Here is a 24551-nt window from a genome sequence, read left to right on the forward strand (position 1 = left end):
CACTGTAATCTCTCTCTCTCTCCAGTGAATACTGAGTCCAGTTCCACATTCTGTCATCTCCCTCTTCAATGAATACTGAGTCCAGTTCCACACACTGTAATCTCTCTCTGTCCTATGAATACTGAGTCCAGTTGCGCACGCTCTAATCTCTCCCTCTCCAGTGAACACTGCCTCCAGTTCCACACACTGTAATCTCTCTCTCTCGTATGAATAATGAGTCCCGTTCCAGACACTCTAATCTCCCTCTCCAGTGAATACTGAGTCCAGTTCCACATACTGTAATATTGCTCTCTCCAGTGAATACTGAGTCCAGTTGCGCACACTGTAATCTCTCTTTCTCCTATGAATACTGAGTCCAGTTCCACACACTGTAATCTCCCTCTCCAGTGAATACTGAGCCCAGTTCCACACACTGTAATCTCCCTCTCCCGTGAATACTGAGTCCAGTTCCGCACACTGCATTATCTCTCTCACTCTCCACTGAATACTGAGTCCAGTTCCACTCTGTAATCTTTCACTCTCCAGTGAATACGGAGTCCAGTTCCATACACTGTGAGCTCTCTCCCTCACCAGTAGATACTGGACATAGTTCCAGATGGTATTAATAAAAATTGAAAAAACAGGACGTCAAATGTAATTATCCCAGGCTCAATCCCAGTCTCATGTGCATGTGATTACAGAAACGGGAAGATTTCATGGTACAGGCTGGAAGCTTTAGGTGCTTCGGGCCATTGGGCCTGGGTCTAGCAAAGGGACATATTTCCAAGCTGGACAAGTTCCACCTGAAGCCAGTCGGGAGCGATGTTCTCACTGAACGATTCGCTGGGAGCTTTTCAACTAATTTGCAGGTGAAAGAGCGCCAGAAAATTGAAAAACGTAGCAGTGAAATCCGGAATACCTGTGACCAGTCTTGAGGAAAATGGGAAAAATAATGGAGAAACTATTAAATTGTATGTACCTCGTGTCATTTAATAGGTTGGTGAATTGCAGGCACAGATCATTTCACAGAATCTTGGAGGGATGGATTTGTTTATTGTCAAGTGTACCGAGGTACAGTGAAAAGTATTTTTCTGCGAGCAGCTCAACAGATCATTAAGTACATGGGAAGAAAAGGAAATAAATGAAAATACATAAGAGGGCAACACAAGGTACACAGTGTAACTACATCGGATGAAGCATACAGGGTGTAGTGTTAATGAGGTCAGTCCACAAGAGGGCAATTTAGGAGTCTGGTAACAGCGGGGAAGAAGCTGTTTTTGAGATCCCGACAGTACAGCAGGGGGCCATTCGGCCCATCGAGTTGACACAAACTCTCCGAAAGAGTACCCCACGCAGACCCACTACCCCACCTAATCCCCATAACCCCACCTAACCTTTGGACACTGAGGGGAAATTCAGCATGGTCATATCAGTCTAACCCACACAGGCAGCGGGAGAGCGTGCATACTCCGCATAAACAAACAGTCACCCAAGGTTGGAATCGAACCCGGGCCCTTGGTGCTGTACTAACCACTTTGCCACCATGCCGCATTTATAAAGTGGTTACATCAACAGAGACATGGTTATCAAGTAGTCAGGAATGATAAAGATAAGTAAGGAACTGGAGGAGGGGATGCGGCTGTATTAATGAAAGGTGATCCCGTTCTAATTACGGGATGGTTTTAGGATTGAATCTACTTGGCGTGAGTTGTGGAACAGAGGGGGTTCTGTTAGATTGCGAGTGCTCCTTTATAGAGATCCAAACATTAGGAAGGAGATGAGTTTTTGAATATCTTTAAGGCAGAATTAGATAGATTCTTGATAAACAAGGGGCTGAAATGCTATCAGATTGAGCAGGAATGTGGAGTTATGGTTAAATCAGATCAACCACAATCATATTGCATAGCGGAGCAGGCTCGAGGGACCAAGTGACCTTCTCGCCCCATTCACGTGTTTGTATTCTCAGACATTCTCTTATCTAACACATCAGTTACCTCTTCAGACGATTCAACAATGTCTGTTTAGCAGAAATGACCCTTTACGATTCCACATTTATTCTCTCTGCTAGATCAGAGAAGACTATGGGGGGATCTGATCGAGGTGGTCAAGATTATGAGGGGCATGGAGTTGAAGGGTCACTTACGAGGGGACACAAGTTCAAGGTGAGGAGCAGGAGGTTTAGGGGGGATTTGAGGAAAAACCTTTTTGCCCAGAGGGTGGTGACGGTCTGGGAGGGTGATAGAGGTGGGTTACCTAGCATTCTTTAAAAGGTATCTGGATGAACTTCTCTTGGCATTCATAACATTCAAGGCTATGGGCCAAGTGCTAGCAAATGGGAATGAGGTAGGCAGGTCAGGTGTTTTTCATGTGTTGGTGCAGACGCGATGGGCTGAAAAGTCTCTTCTGCGCTGTATTCTGTGATTAGCTCACATTTATTCAAATGCTTAATCATTCTGTCCCAATAACAGTCTGAGGACATGGGGTAGACCATTTAGGACAGAAGTGAGGAGAAATTTCTTCATCCTGAGAATGGTCGGCTTGTAGAAATTGTTACTAAGGAGGTGGTTGAGGCGAAAACATTGTATGTTTTCAAGAAGCAGTTCGATATCACACTGAGGGCAAAGGGAATCAAAGGATATGGGGGGAATACAGGATTAAGCTATTAAGTCGCAAGATCAGCCATGATCATAATGGATGCCGGAGCAGGCTTGATGGGCCGAATGGCCTCCTCTGCTCCTATTTTCTATGTTTCAATATAATAATAGATTCATGTAACTTACTCACAACTGATGATAAACTAATAGATCTGTATTTTCTAGTTTAACTTTCTTTTGTTCCTTGCACAGTTGTTTCTGTGCCTCCAGCAACCTCCTTTTAATGGATGCTCCCTTTGGGTTCAGCATCTCTGGACAGCTGAGCAGAGCTTGGCACCCTCTGATGAAGACAGTTGCCCCTTTTACCATTCTCTGTTCTCGTATCTTGCCATTCACCTTGTGACACCCGCCTCGCTTTAGAATCATAGAATAGAATCACTACAGTGCAGAAGGAGGCCGTTCCGCCCATCGAGTCTGCACCGGCACTCTGAAAGAGCCGCCTACCTATGCCTATGCCCCCACCCTTTCCCTGTAACCCAGTAACCCCACCTAATCTTTTTGGACACTAAGGGGCAATTTAGCATGGCCAATCCAGCTAACCTGCACAACTTTGGACTGTGGGAGGAAACCAGAGCACCCGGAGGAAACCCACGCAGACACAGGGAGAACGTACAAACTCCACAAAGACAGTGACCCAAGGTTGGAATCGAACTTGGGTCCCTGGTGCTGTGATACAGCAGTGCTAACCACTGTCCCACCGTGATGCCCCGTTCTAGGAGAATGCAGTGAAGCTCATATCTGCATTCCTGTCTTCAATGCTGTCTCCTGTAATAGCTCAGCAGGAATGAGCTCCCCTGGGTAGGGATTTGATATATTTTCACAATGACACTGGAGGAGAGAGATAAAGGATACGGTTTAGACTTTACAAATGTTGAAATACTCATGGTTAAAGTGATCATATCTGAAAAAGTGCTGAAGGCAACTGAAGATGGCTTTGTGTCAGATGTGCATCTGAGAGATTAATGCTGTCACCCTGCTGCAATGCACTATCAATCTCACCATCTCTGATTCACATGTGGGAGATTGAAATCTCACTTCACTCCAAAGGCAGGTAATCGCTATAAAATAAAGCTCCACAATTAGCAGGTGCCCAGCTTCTGTCCTCGTCCACTCCCTAACAGTCTGCTCTCTTCTGAAAGAGGACACAGTAGACTAACAAGTGGCAGTAAGACAAGTGTAATCTAATGGATAGTGCATTCAGTGAGGGTGGCAATCAAGCACGTGCATCATGGGTACCATTGGTATGCATTTAGGAATGTGTTAATTTGAGAATGTGTGCTGAGATTCAAAGGCGATCACTAAGGTGTTATATTACATGGACAACTATGTATGGAAAATGGGGTTGTCAGGACATACATTGAATGAGATGTGTGCTGCTGACAGTGAATTTGGTGTGAGAAGTATGGTTGACAAAGTTGAGAGAAACTGCGCAGTAACAAAAAGATGATCTGGTTGCAACTTTGTTCATTCTGGACATGGTATTGGGGAATGAGCCCGGCCAGGTGGTAGAAGTTTCAGTCGGGGAGCATTCCGGGAACAGTGACCACAATTCAGTAAGTTTTAAAGTGCTGGTGGACAAGGATAAGAGTGGTCCTAGGGTGAATGTGCTAAATTGTGGGAAGGCTAATTACAACAATATTAGGCAGGAACTGAAGAATCTAGATTGGGGGTGGATGTTTGAGGGCAAATCAACATCTGACATGTGGGAGGCTTTCAAATGTCAGTTGAAAGGAATTCAGGACCAGCATGTTCCTGTGAGGAAGAAGGATAAATATGGCAAATATCAGGAACCTTGGATAACGAGAGATAATGTAGGCTTCGTCAAAAAGAAAAAGGAGGCATTTGTCAGGGCTAGAAGGTTGGGAACAGATTAAGCCTGTGTAGAATATAAGGAAAGTAGGAAAGAACTTAAGCACGGAGTCAGGATGGCTAAAAGGGGTCACGAAAAGTAATTGGAAAATGGGGTTAAGGAAAATCCCAAAGCTTTTTACACATACATAAAAAGCAAGAGGGTAGCTAGGGAAAGGGTTGGCCCACTGAAGGACAGGGGAGAGAATCTATGTGTGGTGTTAAGTAATGGGTTAAGAGACATTCCGGACTTCCGGGTGCGGCGATGACCAGCTAAGTCGTACGTTTCGGCACCTCCCGTTTTAACGGACATTTGGGCTCTTATCGGGAGCCCCAACGGCAATTTTCGAAGGCTAAACCCACTGTGAGGCGACATAGAAGGGAGTCCCCCCGGATGTGAATGGACAGAAGAGATAATAGTGGCCAGATTGCGGAGGATCCTCTGGAGCAGCGGCAAAGAAGGGAAGTGAGAAGCAAGATGGCGGCGGAGGGAGGCCAGTTGGTATGGGGCCTGGAACAGCAGGAGTTCCTCCGGCGATGTGTGGAGGAGCTCAAGAAGGAGGTGCTGGCGCCGATGCTGCAGGCAATTGAGGGGTTAAAGGAGGCGCAGATGACCCAAGAGATGGAGCTCCGTGGAGTGAAGGCAAAAGCTGCCGAAAATGAGGATGAGATACAGGGCTTGGTGGTGAAGATGGAGACGCACGAGGCACTGCATAAGAGGTGTATGGAGAGACTGGAAGCCCTGGAAAATAGGTCGAGGAGGAAGAACTTAAGAATCTTGGGTCTTCCCGAAGGGGCAGAGGGAGCGGACGTTGGGGCGTATGTGAGCACGATGCTCCATACCTTAATGGGAGCTGAGGCCCCGACGGGCCCCCTGGAAGTGGAGGGAGCGTATCAAGTCCTCGTGAGAAGACCAAAGGCAAGAGCAATAGTGGTGAGGTTCCACCGCTACAAGGACAGAGAGATGGTCCTGAGATGGGCGAAAAAGACACGGAGCAGCAGGTGGGAGAACGCTGTGATCCGCGTGTATCAGGGTTGGAGTGCGGAGGTGGTGAGAAGGAGGGCGAGTTTCAATCGGGCCAAGGCGGTGCTCCACAAGAGGAAAGTGAAGTTCGGAATGTTGCAGCTGGCAAGACTGTGGGTTACACGCCAGGGTAAACACCACTACTTCGAGACGGCAGAAGAGGCGTGGACATTTATTGAAGAGGAGAAGTTGGACTAGATTGGAGAAAGAGTGTTTGAAATGAAGTAGAGAGGTGGTGGCAAGGGACTGTGAATCAGATGGGGGAAAATTTTCTTTCCCCTCGAAGGGGACACACACAAAGAAATGTGGGCGCCGGGGAGGGGGAAGGAGAAAGGGAGCTGCGTCATCAGGGGCGGGGCCGAGAGGGAAGCGCAGGCTTTGTTCCCGCGCTATGGAAATTGTGCCGGGAAAAGGAAGGAGGGGGCCTCACATGATGGGAGGCTAAGGATAAACGGGGGAAGCCGAGGTCAGCCAGAGTTTGCTGACACTTCCGGAAGCAATATGGGGGGAGCAGCTAAGCTAGAGAGGGATCTAGCGGGGGGGGGGGGGGGGGGGCGTCGGGGGGATAAGCGGGTGCGTGGAAACCGGGTGAGGAGCTGGCCCAAAAAAGGGGATGGCTAGTCGACGGGGGGGGGGGGGGGGGGGGGGGGGGGGGGTAAAGAGCCCCCCAAACCCGGTTGATCACGTGGAACGTGAGAGGGTTGAATGGGCCGATTAAGAGGGCACGGGTACTTGCGCACCTAAAGAAGCTAAAGGCAGTCTTCATGCTTCAGGAGACGCACCTGAAACTGGTGGATCAGGTCAGATTAAGAAAAGGATGGGTGGGACATGTATTCCACTGGGGCTTGGATGCGAAAACTAGAGGGGTGGCAATACTGGTGGGGAAACGGGTATTGTTTGAAGCGAAGACCATAGTGGCGGACAGTGGGGGTAGATACGAGATGGTGAGTGGCAGATTGCAAGGTGAGGCGGTGGTGCTGGTGAACGTATATGCCCCGAACTGGGATGACGTGAACTTTATGAAGCGTATGTTGGGGCGCATCCTGGACCTGGAAATGGGAAAGTTGGTAATGGGGGGGGACTTCAACACGGTGCTGGACCCAGGGCTGGACCGGTCCAGATCTAGGACCGGGAGGAGGCCGGCAGCGGCCAAGGTGCTTAAGGGCTTTATGGAGCAGATGGGAGGAGTGGATCCCTGGAGATTTACTAGGCCAAGGAGTAAAGAGTTTTCCTTCTTCTCCCATGTCCACAAAGTGTACTCCCGGATAGACTTCTTTGTCCTGGGAAGGCCGCTGATCCCGAAGGTGGCAGGAACGGAGTATTCGGCTATTGCCATTTCAGATCATGCCCCACATTGGGTAGATCTGGAAGTAGGAGAGGAAAAGGAACAGCGCCCACTCTGGAGATTTGAGAGGGACTGTTGGCGGACGAGGGGGTATGTGTAAGGGTGAGGGGATGTATTGAAAGGTACCTAGAGATTAATGATGACGGAGAGGTCCAGTTGGGAGTGGTCTGGGAGGCGCTGAAGGCGGTGGTTAGAGGGGAGCTGATCTCCATAAGGGCCCATAAGGGGAAACAAGAGGGTAAAGAAAGGGAGAGATTGTTGAGGGAGATTTTGAGGGTGGATAGGCAATATGCGGAGGCTCCAGATGAAGGGCTATACAGGGAAAGACGGAGATTGCACACGGACTTTGACTTGTTGACCACGGGTAAGGCGGAGGCACAATGGAGGAAGGCACAGTGAGTGCAGTATGAATATGGAGAGAAGGCGAGCCGGCTGCTGGCCCAACAACTTAGGAAGAGGGGGGGGTGGCGAGAGAGATCGGAGGAGTTAGAGGCGAGGAGGGAAAGATGGAACGGGGAGCGGAGAGGGTGAACATGTATTCCACTGGGGCTTGGATGCGAAAACTAGAGGGGTGGCAATACTGGTGGGGAAACGGGTATTGTTTGAAGCGAAGACCATAGTGGCGGACAGTGGGGGTAGATACGAGATGGTGAGTGGCAGATTGCAAGGTGAGGCGGTGGTGCTGGTGAACGTATATGCCCCGAACTGGGATGACGTGAACTTTATGAAGCGTATGTTGGGGCGCATCCTGGACCTGGAGATGGGAAAGTTGGTAATGGGGGGGGACTTCAACACGGTGCATGTTTAAGGTATTTTACGAGAGGCTATATAAGGCTCAACCCCCGGAAGGGAAAGAGGGAATGATGCATTTCCTAGACCAGCTGGAGTTCCTGAAGGTTGAGGAACAGGAGATGACAGGACTGGGAGCGCAGATTGAGGTGGAGGAGATGGTAAAAGAAATTGGGAACATGCAGGCAGGGAAGGCCCCGGGAACGGATGGGTTCCCGGTGGAGTTCTATAGGAAATACATGGACCTGCTGGCCCCACTTCTGACGAGAAACTTTAATGAGGCTAGGGAAAGGGGGTCACTACCCCCGACGATGTGCCTACTCGAAAAGAGGACCATGGACCTGGATCAGACTGTAAAGTTAGCCTCCTCTCTGGAAGTAGCGTTCCAGAGCCTTAACGCGTTCCCGGCTGACCCCGCGACTCCCTCGTGGACCCCTGACCAAAGACTACCCAAGGCCTGTGCCGCGCGGCCACCTGCCCATCATTGGGGGCTACCCTGCTATTTCTGCGGCCAGTCCCAACACCCCCGGCAGCACTGCCCGGCCCGCAACGTGAACTGCAGCAGCTGCGGGAGAAAAGGACATTTCGCCAAAGTCTGCCTGGCCAGGTCCAAGAACTCTAACTCACAGGCCCGATCCTCAGACTCACAGGCCCTCAGACCCCGCAGTGTGGCAGCGTGTCTGCCGACTCCCCCCCGTGTAGACACGTCATCAGCCTCGTGCTATCCATGGGGGCAGCCATCTTCCAGCCCTCACAGCACATGCGACTCACGGGGGCCGCCATCTTGGCCATCCTCCCCCACTGGCCGGCCACGTGCGATCCGTGGGGGCCGCCATCTTGGATGCCATCTTCCTCACCGCCTGCCACATTCGACCAACGGGGGCCGCCATCCGCTACGCCGCTCGACGCGCACAATCAACAATGGCAGCCATCGCGGAACCGCCCCAGCACCTCCGACCATGCCGGCTACCCACAACTCAGCGCGGTCACCCTTGATCAGTCGCCACCCAAGCACCTCCGGAGCTCCATGATGGCCGTCCGGGTAAACGGGCACGAGACGCCTTGCCTTGTCGACTCCGGGAACACAGAGAGCTTCATTCACCTGGACATGGTAAGACGTTGCTCGCTCCCAATTTTCCCAGCGCACTAAACCATCTCCCTCACCTATGGGTCGCACTCGGTGCAAATCCGAGGGTGCACTACCGCAACCCTAGCAATACAGGGTGCCGGGTACACCAATTTTAAATTATATGTGCTCCCAGACCTCTGCGCTCCTCTCCTATTGGGACTAGATTTCCAATGCAACCTCCGGAGCCTAACCCTGAAGTTCGGGGCCCCTACCCTCACTCACCATATGCAGCCTCTTGACCCTAAAAGTCGACTCTCCCCCTCTCTTCACAAACTTTACCGACGACTGCAAACCAGCCGCCACCAGAAGCAGGCGGTATAGCATACAGGACAGGACTTTTATCAGGTCCGAGGTCCAGCGACTCTTGTGGGAGGGAGTCATCGAGGCCAGCAATAGCCCCTGGAGAGCTCAGGTGGTGGTCGTCAAGACCGGGGAGAAGAACCGGATGATTGTAGATTACAGCCAAACCATAAACCGGTTCACGCAACTTGATGCGTACCCCTTCCCCGGATTGCAGACATGGTAAACCAGATCGCGCACTACCGGGTGTTCTCCACGGTGGATCTGAAGTCTGCATACCACCAGCTCCCAATCCGCCCGGAGGACCGTCACTACACGGCTTTTGAGGAAGACGGCCGCCTTTTCCACTTCCTCCGGGGTCCCCTTTGGCGTCACGAACGGGGTTTCGGTGTTCCAAAGAACAATGGACCGAATGGTGGACCGGAACGGGATGCAGGCCACATTTCTGTACTTGGACAATGTCACCATTTGCGGCCATGATCAGCAGGACCACGACGCCAACCTCCACAGATTTCTCCAAATCACCCAAACCCTAAACCTCACGTACAACAAGGAGAAATGCGTTTTCCGCACAACTAGACTAGCCATCCTCGGCTACGTCGTGGAAAACGGGGTTCTAGGACCCGACCCTGACCGTATGCGCCCCCTCCTGCAACTCCCCCTCCCCCACTGGCCCAAGGTCCTGAAGAGGTGTCTCAGGTTATTTTATTATTATGCCCAGTGGGTCCAACTATACGGACAAAGCCCACCCGCTAATCAAAGCCACCACCTTCCCACTGGCGACTGAGGCCCACCAGGCCTTCAACAGCATCAAGGCGGACATCGCCAAAGCCGCGATGCGCACGGTGGATGAGTCTGTCCCCTTCCAGGTGGAGAGCGATGCATCAGAGGTTGCTCTCGCCGCTACCCTCAATCAAGCAGGCAGACCGGTAGCGGTTTTTTCGCGCACTCTCACCACCTCCGAAATTCGGCACTCCTCAGTCGAAAAAGAGGCCCAAGTCATTGTGGAAACCGTACGGCACTGGAGGCACTACCTCGCTGGTAGGAGGTTTACCCTCGTCACCGACCAACGATCGGTAGCCTTCATGTTCGATAATACGCAGCGGGGCAAAATCAAGAACGATAAGATCTTGAGGTGGAGGATCGAACTCTCCACCTATAACTACGACATAGTATATCGTCCTGGGCAGCTCAACGAGTCCCCAGATGCCCTGTCCCGCGGCACATGCGCCAGCATGCAAGGTAACCGACTACCGGCTATCCACGATGACCTCTGCCACCCGGAGGTCACCCGGCTTATCCACTATATCAAAGCCCACAACCTGCCCAACTCCACCAAGGAGGTCAGAGCCATGACCAGGTACTGCCAGATCTGTGCGGAGTGTAAACCGCACTTCTATCGACCAGATAAGGCCCACCTGGTAAAAGCATCCCTGCCCTTTGAGCGCCTCAGTATCGCTTTCAAAGGGCCCCTCCCCTCGAATAACCACAATACATATTTTCTCAACATTATTGATGAGTTCTCCCGCTTCCCCTTTGCAATCCCTTGCCCCGACATGACCACGTCCACCGTCATTAAAGCCCTACATAGTGTCTTCACCCTGTTTGGTTTCCCAATTATGTCCACAGTGACCGGGGCTCATCGTTCATGAGCGACGAACTGCGTCAGTACCTGCTCAGTAAGGGCATCGCCTCGAGCAGGACTACCAGTTATAACCCATGGGGAAACGGGCAGGTGGAGAGGTAGAACGCGAAGGCCTGGAAGACCGTCCTACTGACCCTGCGGTCCAGGAATCTCCCAGTTTCTCACTGGCAGGAGGTCCTCCCCGATGCGCTCTACTCTATTAGGTCCCTACTTTGCACGGCCACAAACGAGACCCCTCATGACCGCCTATTTGTTTTCCCTAGGAGATCCACCTCAGGGGCCTCGCTTCCGTGCTGGCTGAAGACACCGGGGCCAGTCCTACTCAGAAAACACGTCAGGAGCCATAAGTCCGATCCTCTGGTAGAGAGGGTCCAGCTCCTACACTCCAACCCCTAGTAAGCTTATATCGAACACCCCGATGGTTGACAGGATACGGTCTCCCTCCGGGACCTGGCGCCCGCCGGTTCCACCACCACCACTGCCCCTCCACCATATCCCGTCCAACCTACTATGACCAGCACCCCCGCCCCTATATAGCTCCCGCGCTCCCTCCCGCCCGCCATCCCCCCTTCACCGATCCACAAGAATGAAGCTCCAGAATAGACGCTCCCGGAGTCCACGTCTGTACCCGTCCCGGCGCCCTCACTACCGATGCCAGCACGGACGAACTCGACACCCGGGCCAGCAACAACGCCAGAGCTTCGGCGATCACAGCGCACGATCCGTGCACTGGACCGGCTGAGCTTATGAACCCGTCACCCCCGCCGGACTTCATTTTTTTTAACAGAGGGTGAATGTGGTGAATGTATTATGCCAATAATCCACCATTGTATTTGTATCTGTGCTGTTGCCCTTGTGTTTGTATCTGTCAAATGCTGTTGCCCTTGTGGGCTCCTCCTATGGGCCATTGTATGGCATTATCCATAGGGGAACATGTTGGGGCCTGTATTGGCTCCGCCCATGGCTCCTCCCTTTGAAGGGAGGTATAAAGAGCAGTCGACCTGTAGGCGGTTCTCAGTAATGTGTCAGTCGCAGGCAGGCACTGTTCTAAGTTGATTAAAGCCACAGTTTACTTCTACTCCCGTCTCGAGTGAATCGATGATCACATCAGTGGGCAAGGAATTGGGTTCAGTTGAGGGGATGAAGACAAAATAGATGGAGTTGGGGCTGATATTAGAGGAAGGGGTTTGGTATAAGGCATTGAGTGTAAATGCGATATCTTCTTGCGTGAGGCTGAACCTCATTCTGCTAAAGGTAGTTTTTGAGCTCACCTCACTCTCGATGAGCCGCTTTTTTGAAGTGACGGAAGAAATAGGTGCGAATATAGTTCAAGAGGTCCCGCTTCATAACATGCACATTTTCTGGTCGTGCCCCAAGCTGGTGGAGTTTTGGGGTCCTTTTTTGACACCACGCCGGTGATCCTGAATGTGTGAGTGAAACCCTGCCCACTGGTGGCAATTGTTAGGATGTTCAATGTGCCGGAACTGTGGACTAGAGCAAAGCAGATGTCCTGGCCTTTGCTTCGTTGGTGGCTCGGAGCCAAATGTTTTTGGGCTGGAGGATGGCGGCACCGCTGAAGGCGGTGGCTCGGTGATTTGATGGAGTTTGCGTAACTCAAGAAGGCCAAATACTATTCAGAGGGGTTTTTTAAGAGCTTTGCAGAACTGGAGTTTTCACTTTGAACCCACCCTGGTTCTGTACATACCTTGTGTACACCCTGTGGTCTGTACATACCTTGTGTACTCCCTGTGGTATGTACATACCTTGTGTACACCCTGTGGTCTGTACATACCTTGTGTACACCCTGTGGTCTGTACATACCTTGTGTACACCCTGTGGTCTGTACATACCTTGTGTACACCCTGTGGTCTGTACATACCTTGTGTACACCCTGTGGTCTGTACATACCTTGTGTACACCCTGTGGTCTGTACATACCTTGCTGAAATCTTGTGTGATAAATACTGCTCTCAAAGATTCACCCAGGTCAACATTACAGATGTGAAGTCTACACCTGCAGAGATAATTTAAAATCTTGTGAGATCAGCCACTGTCAAACTATAAGAACAGATTTCAAAAAGATGGAAAGATTTCAGAACATAAATTAAGTTGTTCTCCTCAATGTTAGTAAAGTTCACATCTGTGAAAGTGGTCAAATGCAGCTCCAAACCCGTGTCATCTTGTTTGTTAAAATAATAAATGCATAAATGTGACCATAATAGGATGGAGTAAGCACTTACAATCATTCTTAAACCTGTCTGAAGCAAAGAGAATGGCAACAACATTTTCTAAAGTTGATACTACTGTTCAACAGATCAGAACAAAATCTCATTGTATCATCATTTGAATTGTATGGTCTACTTTGGTCTCTGAGCCTTTTCTACATTTGTAGATTTATTCTAAGTTGATTGTATTGTGAAGAAGTGCCTATGAAGATAATTCATTTTACTGTTATGATTTGGAATACATTTCCTGAAGCAGATTTGAACATAACTTTCAAAAGAAAATTGACTATATAATATAAAAGAAAATTAAGTTCTGTACTGTGGGGAAAATGACAGGAAATCAGAATTACTTGAATGTCTCTATCAAAACGGCAGCAGAGGGATGATGGGCTGAAAGTCTACTTTTAGGTTGTATATGTAATTGTTTTGTTAAGTATTACAGTGCAACAGCATTGAGGCCTGGAAACAATAGTTTATGCCAATCATTTGTGCCTTTTCTTCTCGTTAGAATCAATTAGATTGTATGGTTGAAGGAACATTATTACCCAGTTAGTTTTTTCCAAAAGCAGCCATATGTATTTCAAATTAGTAACAGAAAGTCACCAGGTTTGCACATCCCTTCATCAAATTCAGTCCATTTTCACCTCTATTAATATTTGTTCTTAACACGAATGAAGGGGGCAGAAGAGAGTAATCTTTGAGTCACTGAAATTCCTCTTGGGGAAAGTCTGGAGCGAAATTCTCCGACCCGCCCCGCCACATTTCTGCTCCGACCGGCCGGCGGGAGTCTCCGTAACACCGGCCGGTCAATGGGGTTTCCCATTGTGGGATAGCCCCACGCCGTCGGGAAACCCCCCCGGTGCCGGCAGAACGGAGACTCCCGCCGGCGGAGAATGACGCCCCTGGTTTCAGATTTACTGTTTAGGTTTGATGACCACTGTGCTACTTATTAGTGTTACAAAATTTCAAATTTGGCACAGCGCATACTTACATAAGAACTAGGAGCAGGAATAGGCCATCTGGCCCCTCGAGCCTGCTCCACCATTCAATGAGATCATGGCTGATCTTTTGTGGACTCAGCTCCACTTTCCGGCCCGAACACCATAACCCTTAATCCCTTTATTCTTCAAAAAACTATCTATCTTTATCTTAAAAACATTTAATGAAGGAGCCTCTACTGCTTCACTGGGCAACGAATTCCATAGATTCACAACACTTTGGGTGAAGAAGTTCCTCCTAAACTCAGTCCTAAATCTACTTCCCCTTATTTTGAGGCTATGCCCCCTAGTTCTGCTTTCACCCGCCAGTGGAAACAACCTGCCCGCATCTATCCTATCTATTCCCTTCATAATCTTATATGTTTCTATAAGATCCCCCCTCATCCTTCTAAATTCCAACGAGTACAGTCCCAGTCTACTCAACCTCTCCTCGTAATCCAACCCCTTCAGCTCTGGGATTAACCTAGTGAATCTCCTCTGCACACCCTCCAGTGCCAGTAGGTGCTTTCTCAAGTAAGGAGACCAAAACTAAACACAATACTCCAGGTGTGGCCTCACTAACACCTTATACAATTGCAGCATAACCTCCCTAGTCTTAAACTCCATCCCTCTAGCAATGAAGGACAAAATTCCATTTGCCTTCTTAATCACCTGTTGCACCTGTAAACCAACTTTTTGCGACTCATGCACTATCACACCCAGGTCTCTCTGCACAGCAGCATGTTTTAATATTTTATCATTTAAATAATAATCCCTTTTGCTGTTATTCCTACCAAAATGGATAACCTCACATTTGTCAACATTGTATTCCATCTGCCAGACCCTAGCCCATTCACTTAGCCTATCCAAATCCCTCTGCAGACTTCCAGTATCCTCTGCACTTTTTGCTTTACCACTTATCTTAGTGTCGTCTGCAAACTTGGACACATTGCCCTTGGTCCCCAACTCCAAATCATCTATGTAAATTGTGAACAGTTGTGGGCCCAACACTGATCCCTGAGGGACACCACTAGCTACTGATTTCCAACCAGAGAAACACCCATTAATCCCCACTCTTTGCTTTCTATTAATTAACCAATCCTCTATCCATGTTACTACTTTCCCCTTAATGCCATGCATCTTTATCTTATGCAGCAACCTTTTGCGTAGCACCTTGTCAAAGGCTTTCTGGAAATCCAGATATACCACATCCATTGGCTCCCCGTTATCTACCGCACTAGTAATGTCCTCAAAAAATTCCACTAAATTAGTTAGGCACGACCTGCCCTTTATGAACCCATGCTGCGTCTGCCCAATGGGACAATTTCCATCCAGATTCCTCGCTATTTCTTCCTTGATGATAGATTCCAGCATCTTCCCTACTACCGAAGTTAAGCTCACTGGCCTATAATTACCCGCTTTCTGCCTACCTCCTTTTTTAAACAGTGGTGTCACGTTTGCTAATTTCCTATCCGCCGGGACCACCCCAGAGTCTAGTGAATTTTGGTAAATTATCACTAGTGTATTTGCAATTTCCCTAGCCATCTCTTTTAGCACTCTGGGGTGCATTCCATCAGATCCAGGAGACCTGTCTACCTTTAGCCCCATTAGCTTGCCCATCACTATCTCGTGGTGATAACAATCCTCTCAAGGTCCTCACCTGTCATAGCCTCATTTCCATCAGTCACTGGCATGTTATTTGTGTCTTCCACTGTGAAGACCGACCCAAAAAACCTGTTCAGTTCCTCAGCCATTTCCTCATCTCCCATTATTAAATCCCCCTTCTCATCCTCTAAAGGACCAATATTTACCTTAGCCACTCTTTTTTGTTTTATATATTTGTAGAAACTTTTACTATCTGTTTTTATATTCTGAGCAAGTTTACTCTCATAATCTATCTTACTCTTCTTTATAGCTTTTTTAGTAGCTTTCTGTTGCCCCCTAAAGATTTCCCAGTCCTCTAGTCTCCCACTAATCTTTGCTACTTTGTATGCTTTTTCCTTCAATTTGATACTCTCCCTTACTTCCTTCGATATCCATGGTCGATTTTCCCTCTTTCTACCGTCCTTCCTTTTTGTTGGTATAAACCTTTGCTGAGCACTGTGAAAAATCGCTTGGAAGGTTCTCCACTGTTCCTCAACTGTTTCACCATAAAGTCTTTCCTCCCAGTCTACCTTAGCTAGTTTTTCTCTCATCCCATTTTACAATTCTTGTTTACAAAGAACAAAGAACAAAGAAATGTACAGCACAGGAAAAGGCCCTTCGGCCCTCCAAGCCCGTGCCGACCATACTGCCCGACTAAACTACAATCTTCTACACTTCCTGGGTCCGTATCCTTCTATTCCCATCCTATTCATATATTTGTCAAGATGCCCCTTAAATGTCCCTATCGTCCCTGCTTCCACTACCTCCTCCGGTAGTGAGTTCCAGGCACTCACTACCCTCTGCGTAAAAAACTTGCCTCGTACATCTACTCTAAACCTTGACCCTCTCACCTTAAACCTATGCCCCCTAGTAATTGACCCCTCTACCCTGGGGAAAAGCCTCTGACTATCCACTCTGTCTATGCCCCTCATAATTTTGTATACCTCTATCAGGTCGCCCCTCAACCTCCTTCGTTCCAGTGAGAACAAACCGAGTTTATTCAATCGCTCCTCATAGCTTATGCCCTCCATACCAGGCAACATTCTGGTAAATCTCTTCTGCACCCTCTCTAAAGCCTCCACATCCTTCTGGTAGTGTGGCGACCAGAATTGAACACTATACTCCAAGTGTGGCCTAACTAAGGTTCTATACAGCTGCAACATGACTTGCCAATTCTTATACTCAATGCCCCGGCCAATGAAGGCAAGCATGCCGTATGCCTTCTTGACTACCTTCTCCACCTGTGTTGCCCCTTTCAATGACCTGTGGACCTGTACTCCTAGATCTCTTTGACTTTCAATACTCTTGAGGGTTCTACCATTCACTGTATATTCCCTACCTGCATTAGCCCTTCCAAAATGCATTACCTCACATTTGTCCGGATTAAACTCCATCTGCCATCTCTCCGCCCAAGTCTCCAGACAATCTAAATCCTGCTGTATCCTCTGACAGTCCTCATCGCTATCCGCAATTCCACCAACCTTTGTGTCGTCTGCAAACTTACTAATCAGACCAGTTACATTTTCCTCCAAATCATTTATATATACTACAAACAGCAAAGGTCCCAACACTGATCCCTGTGGAACACCACTGGTCACAGCCCTCCAATTAGAAAAGCATCCCTCCATTGCTACCCTCTGCCTTCTATGGCCTAGCCAGTTCTGTATCCACCTTGCCAGTTCACCCCTGATCCCGTGTGACTTCACCTTTTGTACTAGTCTACCATGAGGGACCTTGTCAAAGGCCTTACTGAAGTCCATATAGACAACATCTACTGCCCTACCTGCATCAATCATCTTAGTGACCTCCTCGAAAAACTCTATCAAGTTAGTGAGACACGACCTGCCCTTCACAAAACCGTGCTGCCTCTCACTAATACGTCCATTTGCTTCCAAATGAGAGTAGATCCTGTCTCGAAGAATTCTCTCCAGTAATTTCCCTACCACTGAAGTAAGGCTCACCGGCGTGTAGTTCCCGGGATTATCCTTGCTACCCTTCTTAAACAGAGGAACAACATTGGCTATTCTCCAGTCCTCCGGGACATCCCCTGAAGACAGCGAGGATCCAAAGATTTCTGTCAAGGCCTCAGCAATTTCCTCTCCAGCCTCCTTCAGTATTCTGGGGTAGATCCCATCAGGCCCTGGGGACTTATCTACCTTAATATTTTTTAAGACACCCAACACCTCGTCTTTTTGGATCACAATGTGACCCAGGCTATCTACACCCCCTTCTCCAGACTCAACATCTACCAATTCCTTCTCTTTGGTGAATACTGATGCAAAGTATTCATTTAGTACCTCGCCCATTTCCTCTGGCTCCACACATAGATTCCCTTGCCTATCCTTCAGTGGGCCAACCCTTTCCCTGGCTACCCTCTTGCTTTTTATGTACGTGTAAAAAGCCTTGGGATTTTCCTTAACCCTATTTGCCAATGACTTTTCATGACCCCTTCTAGCCCTCCTGACTCCTTGCTTAAGTTCCTTCCTACTTTCCTTATATGCCACACAGGCTTCGTCTGTTCCCAGCCTTTTAGCCCTGACAAATGCCTCCTTTTTCTTTTTGACGAGGCCTACAATATCTCTCGTCATCCAAGGTTCCCGAAAATTGCCGTATTTATCTTTCTTCCTCACAGGAACATGCCGGTCCTGTATTCCTTTCAACTGACACTTGAAAGCCTCCCACATGTCAGATGTTGATTTGCCCTCAAACATCCGCCCCCAATCTATGTTCTTCAGTTCCCGCCTAATATTGTTATAATTAGCCTTCCCCCAATTTAGCACATTCATCCTCGGACCACTCTTATCCTTGTCCACCAGTACTTTAAAACTTACTGAATTGTGGTCATTGTTACCGAAATGCTCCCCTACTGAAACATCTACCACCTGGCCGGGCTCATTCCCCAATACCAGGTCCAGTACCGCCCCTTCCCTAGTTGGACTGTTTACATATTGTTTTAAGAAGCCCTCCTGGATGCTCCTTACAAACTCCGCCCCGTCTAAGCCCCTGGCACTAAGTGAGTCCCAGTCAATATTGGGGAAGTTGAAGTCTCCCATCACCACAACCCTGTTGTTTTTACTCTTTTCCAAAATCTGTCTACCTATCTGCTCCTCTATCTCCCGCTGGCTGTTGGGAGGCCTGTAGTATACCCCCAACATTGTGACTGCACCCTTCTTATTCCTGATCTCTACCCATATAGCCTCACTGCCCTCTGAGGTGTCCTCTCGCAGTATAGCTGTGATATTCTCCCGAACAAGTAGCGCAACTCCGCCTCCCCTTTTACATCCCCCTCTATCCCGCCTGAAACATCTAAATCCTGGAACGTTTAGCTGCCAATCCTGCCCTTCACTCAACCAGGTCTCTGTAATGGCAACAACATCATAGTTCCAAGTAGTAATCCAAGCTCTAAGTTCATCTGCCTTACCCGTAATGCTCCTTGCATTAAAACATATGCACTTCAGGCCACCAGACCCGCTGTGTTCAGCAACTTCTCCCCGTCTGCTCTGCCTCAGAGCCACACTGTCCCTATTCCCTAGTTCTCCCTCAATGCTCTCACCTTCTGACCTACTGCTCCCGTGCCCACCCCCCTGCCATACTAGTTTAAGCACAATACACTAGTGTTTGATTTTACCTTCTCTCCCTCCATCTGTATTCTAAATTCCACCATATTGTGATCGCTCCTTCCGAGAGGATCCCAACTATGAGATCATGAATCAATCCTGTCTCATTACACAGGACCAGATCTAGGACCGCTTGCTCCCTCGTAGGTTCCATTACATACTGTTCGAGGAAACTATCACGGATACATTCTATAAACTCCTCCTTGACCGACCTGGTTAAACCAATCGACATGTAGATTAAAATCCCCCATGATAACTGCTGTACCATTTCTACATGCATCAGTTATTTACTTCTCTGGTGTTAGTTAACCAGGCAAAGTGACAGAAAACTCATGATATCTTCCAAACAGCAAATGATTTATAGACTGGATAGGGCTGATTCCTGAAATATAATCTTGTTGTCAGCAGGTTTATTTCAAACAAAAATAGGAACAGTTCTTTTTAAAGGCTGAGCTGCAATTTACAGCTCAACTTTATAACTGATAATTTTAGGAGTGTGATTGAATAAATGCTGTCCTTTTAAGTCTCACTGTTAATATCCGTGTTTCTTTTTTTCAAATAAAAACGTACGGATCAATTTTGAGTAATATTTATTTGGCAATTAAAATGATTTATTATTGCAGGTAAATTTAAATTATGTTACAGTCCACCATCTCAACAGAACTAGCAAACTACAGTAGCTGTTCTCGTGTCTTGGTGAGGATATCGGATATCTATACTGTGCTCCTATTGAAAGGATAGACCGGTATAAATGTAGATCTGCAAATGAATCCCCTACTACCTCCACACTTACACTGCTGCACTGTGCCAGTAATTCTTTTTTTTTTAATTTATTGGGAAATAAATTGACTTGCACATTTCTGAGCCTAATGGGACAATGTTTTGAAGGTGCTATCTGACCTGGGATGAGAGGGTCCTATAATGTCAATTTGATTCTTCTGCGTTGAGAACAGAATTGCCCCTGATTAACTTAAACACAATATTAATTCATGTGGCTGTTCTGTACTTCGTGCCATGATGCATTGAAGCGCATTCTCTCTGCAGCATTAATAAATGTTGGCCTGTTAGTTTGCAGATTATAAGTGTACCATTAAAAGGTAAAATGAAAAGGTTTTGATTTGTTCACAATTCAATGGCATCTTCATCAGATCTCACTTTCTTTTTCATTGCTCCATCTTTTCTCCTCACTGCATTGCTCCTCATTCATCATGTCTGTGCAGCGAGTTCCTTATGCTGCCCAGAGCAAAACGAGGAAGGAGTGCAGAGTGCCTGTATACTGCCAGGTAAATATAGCAGCCAACAGCATTCAAGACATCTTTCTCATTCTGTAAATGAAGGTAATCTGTGAATGAGCTTTTTTTTAAAACATTGGTTTAGTGTTCTTAATGAAATATTGGCTTACAGTTGCAAAATCTGTAGTTTATTGATAGACATCTTGTTATGTTATAAAAACAGCTACACATTGTGTTTCTGCAATTCTGTCTTCCATCTTCATGATCAATAATATGAAGCAGCAATCCTTTTCATAGTTTGCATATGGTGTGCTCAATAGCTTTTGACAATACTACTAAGATGTAACTTTACTGAAACAAAATTTCACAACATGCACCTGCAATCACCTTCCTAATGTCACTTGACATTTAAGGCATACCATGCAAAATGGACCTCTGCAAGCAACCCTTCATTTAAAAAATCATTGCAATAGAAACACACCATGGCATACAACCTTCTCTTGCATTTAATCCATTGTTAATGATATCTTCAGTAATACAAAATCAACTGGACCATGATGAAAACTGATTTATTGTTTAAATCACAGAAGAAGTTGGTCTCAAAGTATTTTTATTGAGAAAGTAATCACTTTTCCCTGAACTGTTTCCCTTAAAAGCATCTATGTGGTTGATTCAACCAAAGTTTCAATCCATATCATAGACTAAACCTGCTTCAAGCATCAATTCGTAGCCTCTCCAAACACTGACATTAAACATGATTCTCCCTTTTGGGTCTGACCAGGCTGAGTTCAGTTTGTACTCCATCTGTCCAAACTAAAAATGTATCTGTAACAGGGCTGGGCTGTAAAGGATCTTTATGAACATCATGGATGATCCTGGCCAGATCCACAAAGCAGCGAATGTGACTTTACCATTTATAATTTACACTGTTGCACTTCCGGATTGTTCATCATTTGCTTATTTTTCTTAAAATACTGTTTTGATATTAAATCAGTAGATTAAGATTTAATTCTTGAACTGTTACAACTGCTGAAGTAGTGCCTAGTGTCCAAAAGGTTAGGTGGGGTTATAGGGATAGGGTTGGGGCAAGGGCCTAGGTAGGGTGCTCTTTCAGAGGGTTGGTGGTGAATCGATGGGCCAAATGGCAGATTCCTGCATTGTAGAGATTCGATGATTCTAAGCTGACTGTCCGTTTGCTAATGATATTGCTGAGGTACAAATGGTGCGGAACAAGAACCAGAGTGACCCAAGACTTTGCAGATATTTGGTGCCAGTTTCAGAAGAGAAGCAGTTTGTGGAAATGTTTTGGCTGTGGTTGGGTCGATTAGTAAGCGTGGAAAAGGCTGTTGAGCTGGACAATTGAGGAGAGGCTTCCAAGGAGGATGGTGAAGATTGCACTGACGTGACTGAGGGCAGGGAATTATGTGCAATGTCAACAACAGCAAATTGAATTTATATCGCACCTTTTAAGTTTGTAAAATGCCCCAGAAGCATTCTCATACAATGTTTGTCACTGAACCACATAAGGAGATGACCAAATACAAGCTCAAAGAGCTTTGTTTTAAGGAATATTTGAAAGGAAGCAAGCAAAGCGGAGAGGTAGAAAGGTTCCGGGAGGAAATTTCACGGATTGGGACCCAGACAGCTGAAAGCATAGCCACCAATGTGGACCAATAATCCCCACAAGGAGCCCAGGTATCTGAGTGTGACTTAAGGACATTATAGAAATAGGGAGGGGCAAGGCCTTGGAGGGATTTGTAAACACAAATAAGAACCTTTAAATTGACCTACTGTTTAACCAAGAGCCAGGGACCATTGGGCTGACAAGCAAATTGGATTTGGTGTGATTTAGGTCATGGACAGCAGAGTTTAGGATGATGGAGGGGAGAATGTGGGAGGCCAGTCAGACGTATGTTGGAATAATCAGCTAGCATCAGAATCAGGAAGAGAAGTTGGATGGCCAACAGTGCGCTGGTAATGGAATCAGGGGAGCAGGTGGTTCTTGAGACAAAACTAGAAACAGGGGACTGAGATAACAATATACAGTTCACATAAAGAATTTTTCATGCTATTGTCCTTCATATTGAATGATTCGTATTGGAGAGTAAAGGTAGGGTCCTGATGGTGAGTGACAGTGGACCACAATGACGAACCTAGGATGATGTCTCATCCTGACCCGAAGTCTGTAAAGGTGGGTGCAAAATTATCTGCCGCTTTCAGGATTTTCAAAATTTATCCTGCAAAACATGCCAGTAGTTCTTCACACCTCTAGTGTCTCTAGACTCTGCCCTCCAGTCCACCTCTCCTAAGTAAATAATTTAGATCCACCTCACTTACAATAGGTTTTTCCAAGGTGAGGACCTCTGCTGGTGTGATGTTGAATCATTCTGCCTTGTATGAGTTTTGCATTAAAGATATGAGCAGTAACCATATTGATTTGGCTCATGGAAATTGCTTCTTCCAGGTTATTCCCTTTCCTTCATGACATTACAATGCAATTTGAATATCCCTACAATCTCAAATTCTAACTTGTTCTCTTTCTATAACTTTGCTCATGTTCACCTGTCTTGGTACAGTGTTTTAGGTTTTTCTAACAACCTTATGTTCACACATGTCCTACACTTCCTGTGATCTTAAGCAACTTTTCACTGATTTCAGCTCAGTGTCTGAGGCAAATTCTTATACATATAAAATGTGCTTTGTTTCTCCATGACTGAGATTAATACAAGTCGAAGACTTTGCCATAAATTAATGTTGGTATTTTCTCATTGTAATTCAGTCATGAATATTACACTTGCCTCAGTTAAACAATAACATTTTCAAATATATGACGTACATACATTGTTGGAAATATTATTACAATTACTTTCTAATGGGTTTCTTGCTTTATCATTAACAAAGCTGCAGTCTCAAAATAAACTCATTCCAATCCCTGTGCTCCTGGAACTTCGCTAGACTGTGTAAACTATATAAATGAACAGGCGCTTTCCAATTTCCTAAGAGGAATGTTAGACAAATGGGGCTGAATTCTTCGGCGTTGGGATTCTCCATTTTGCCGGCAGCCCGAGGGTTTCCCGATGGCGTGGGGCTGCCTCACAATAGGAAACTCCATTGACCAGCCGGCAAAACAGAGAATCCCGACGGCATGCCGCATCAGGGGCGTCATTCTCCGACCCCCCGCCGGGTCGGAGAATGGCCGTTGGCCGCCGTGAATCCCGCCCCCGCCGAAGTCTCCGAAGGGAGAAAAGTCGGCGGGGCGTTAATGGCGCCGCTGCCGCGGAGAATGTCACGGGTCTGCGCAAGGCAGCCGATTTTCGGCCTGCCGATATTCTCCCTTCCGGATGGGCCGAAGTCCCGTCGACGTGATGACCGTTCACGTCGACGTCAATCAAACCTCCTTTTCATTGGCGTGACCCGGTGCTCCAGGCTCACGCCGACCAGCGAGGAGGTGAGTGACGGCCTGGGGGGTTGGCTCTGGGCAGGAAATGGCGTGGCCGCAGACTGATTGCGTGAGGAGAGGTGTGTCTCGGCTTGTGTGTGTGTGTGTGCGGCGGGGGGGGGGGGGGGGTGGTTAGAGTAGGCTGGGCTCCGGGGGAGTGCCGGGAGGGGGTCCGTGCCGGGGTGGAGGTTGGGGGGGGGGGGTCCGTGCCGGGGTGGAGGTTGGGGGGGGGGGGGTCCATGCCGCGGTGGAGGTTGGGGAGGGGGTCCGTGCCGGGGTGGGTGATGGGAGGGCAAATGAGTTGGTCCACCTGGCCAGGTGCCAGCCTCCAACAGTTGGACCCATGCGGTCCATGCCACCTGGCTGGGGGGAGGAGGGGATATGGGCAATGATGACATGTCGTCGTTCCCCTCCCCCCCACCAGGCCGTCATGTTTTCAGACCATCCAGCGATGTTGGCCGCCGTGGTGGCAGCCGCTCATGTCTATGTTGCCCTGGATGAGGAGGAGGAGGAGGAGGAGGAGCGTGCCAGAGAGGCGGCGCAGGCTGCCGCAGAGGGGCAGGCGGCAGCCGCCCAGGCTGGAGGGACACCTGACCGACAGGACGAGGAGGGGGAGGAGGACGTCGCGGCCCCACGGCAACGGAGGCACCCGAGGGCGCCCCCTGTGTACCGGCCCCGGCAGTCATACCAGGACCTCACGGACCG

General features: G+C 48.0%; 1 protein-coding gene across 5 annotated transcripts in view; it reads left to right on the plus strand.

Moving 5' to 3' along the window:
• The window catches only part of rims1a (regulating synaptic membrane exocytosis 1a), a 1446068-nt gene that overhangs the window by 1123244 nt on the left and 298273 nt on the right, over positions 1-24551 (plus strand). For 4 of the 5 annotated variants that reach the window (XM_072498344.1, XM_072498345.1, XM_072498346.1 and 1 more), the window contains exon 18: positions 20396-20458. The exons of the other annotated variant lie outside the window; for it this stretch is intronic. In XM_072498344.1, the coding sequence (XP_072354445.1) occupies positions 20396-20458 (63 nt within the window). The remainder of the gene's footprint in view (positions 1-20395; positions 20459-24551) is intronic. 5 annotated transcript variants of the gene reach the window in all.

This window comes from Scyliorhinus torazame, chromosome 4 (genome assembly GCF_047496885.1).
Source record: "Scyliorhinus torazame isolate Kashiwa2021f chromosome 4, sScyTor2.1, whole genome shotgun sequence".
Lineage (NCBI taxonomy): Eukaryota > Metazoa > Chordata > Chondrichthyes > Carcharhiniformes > Scyliorhinidae > Scyliorhinus > Scyliorhinus torazame.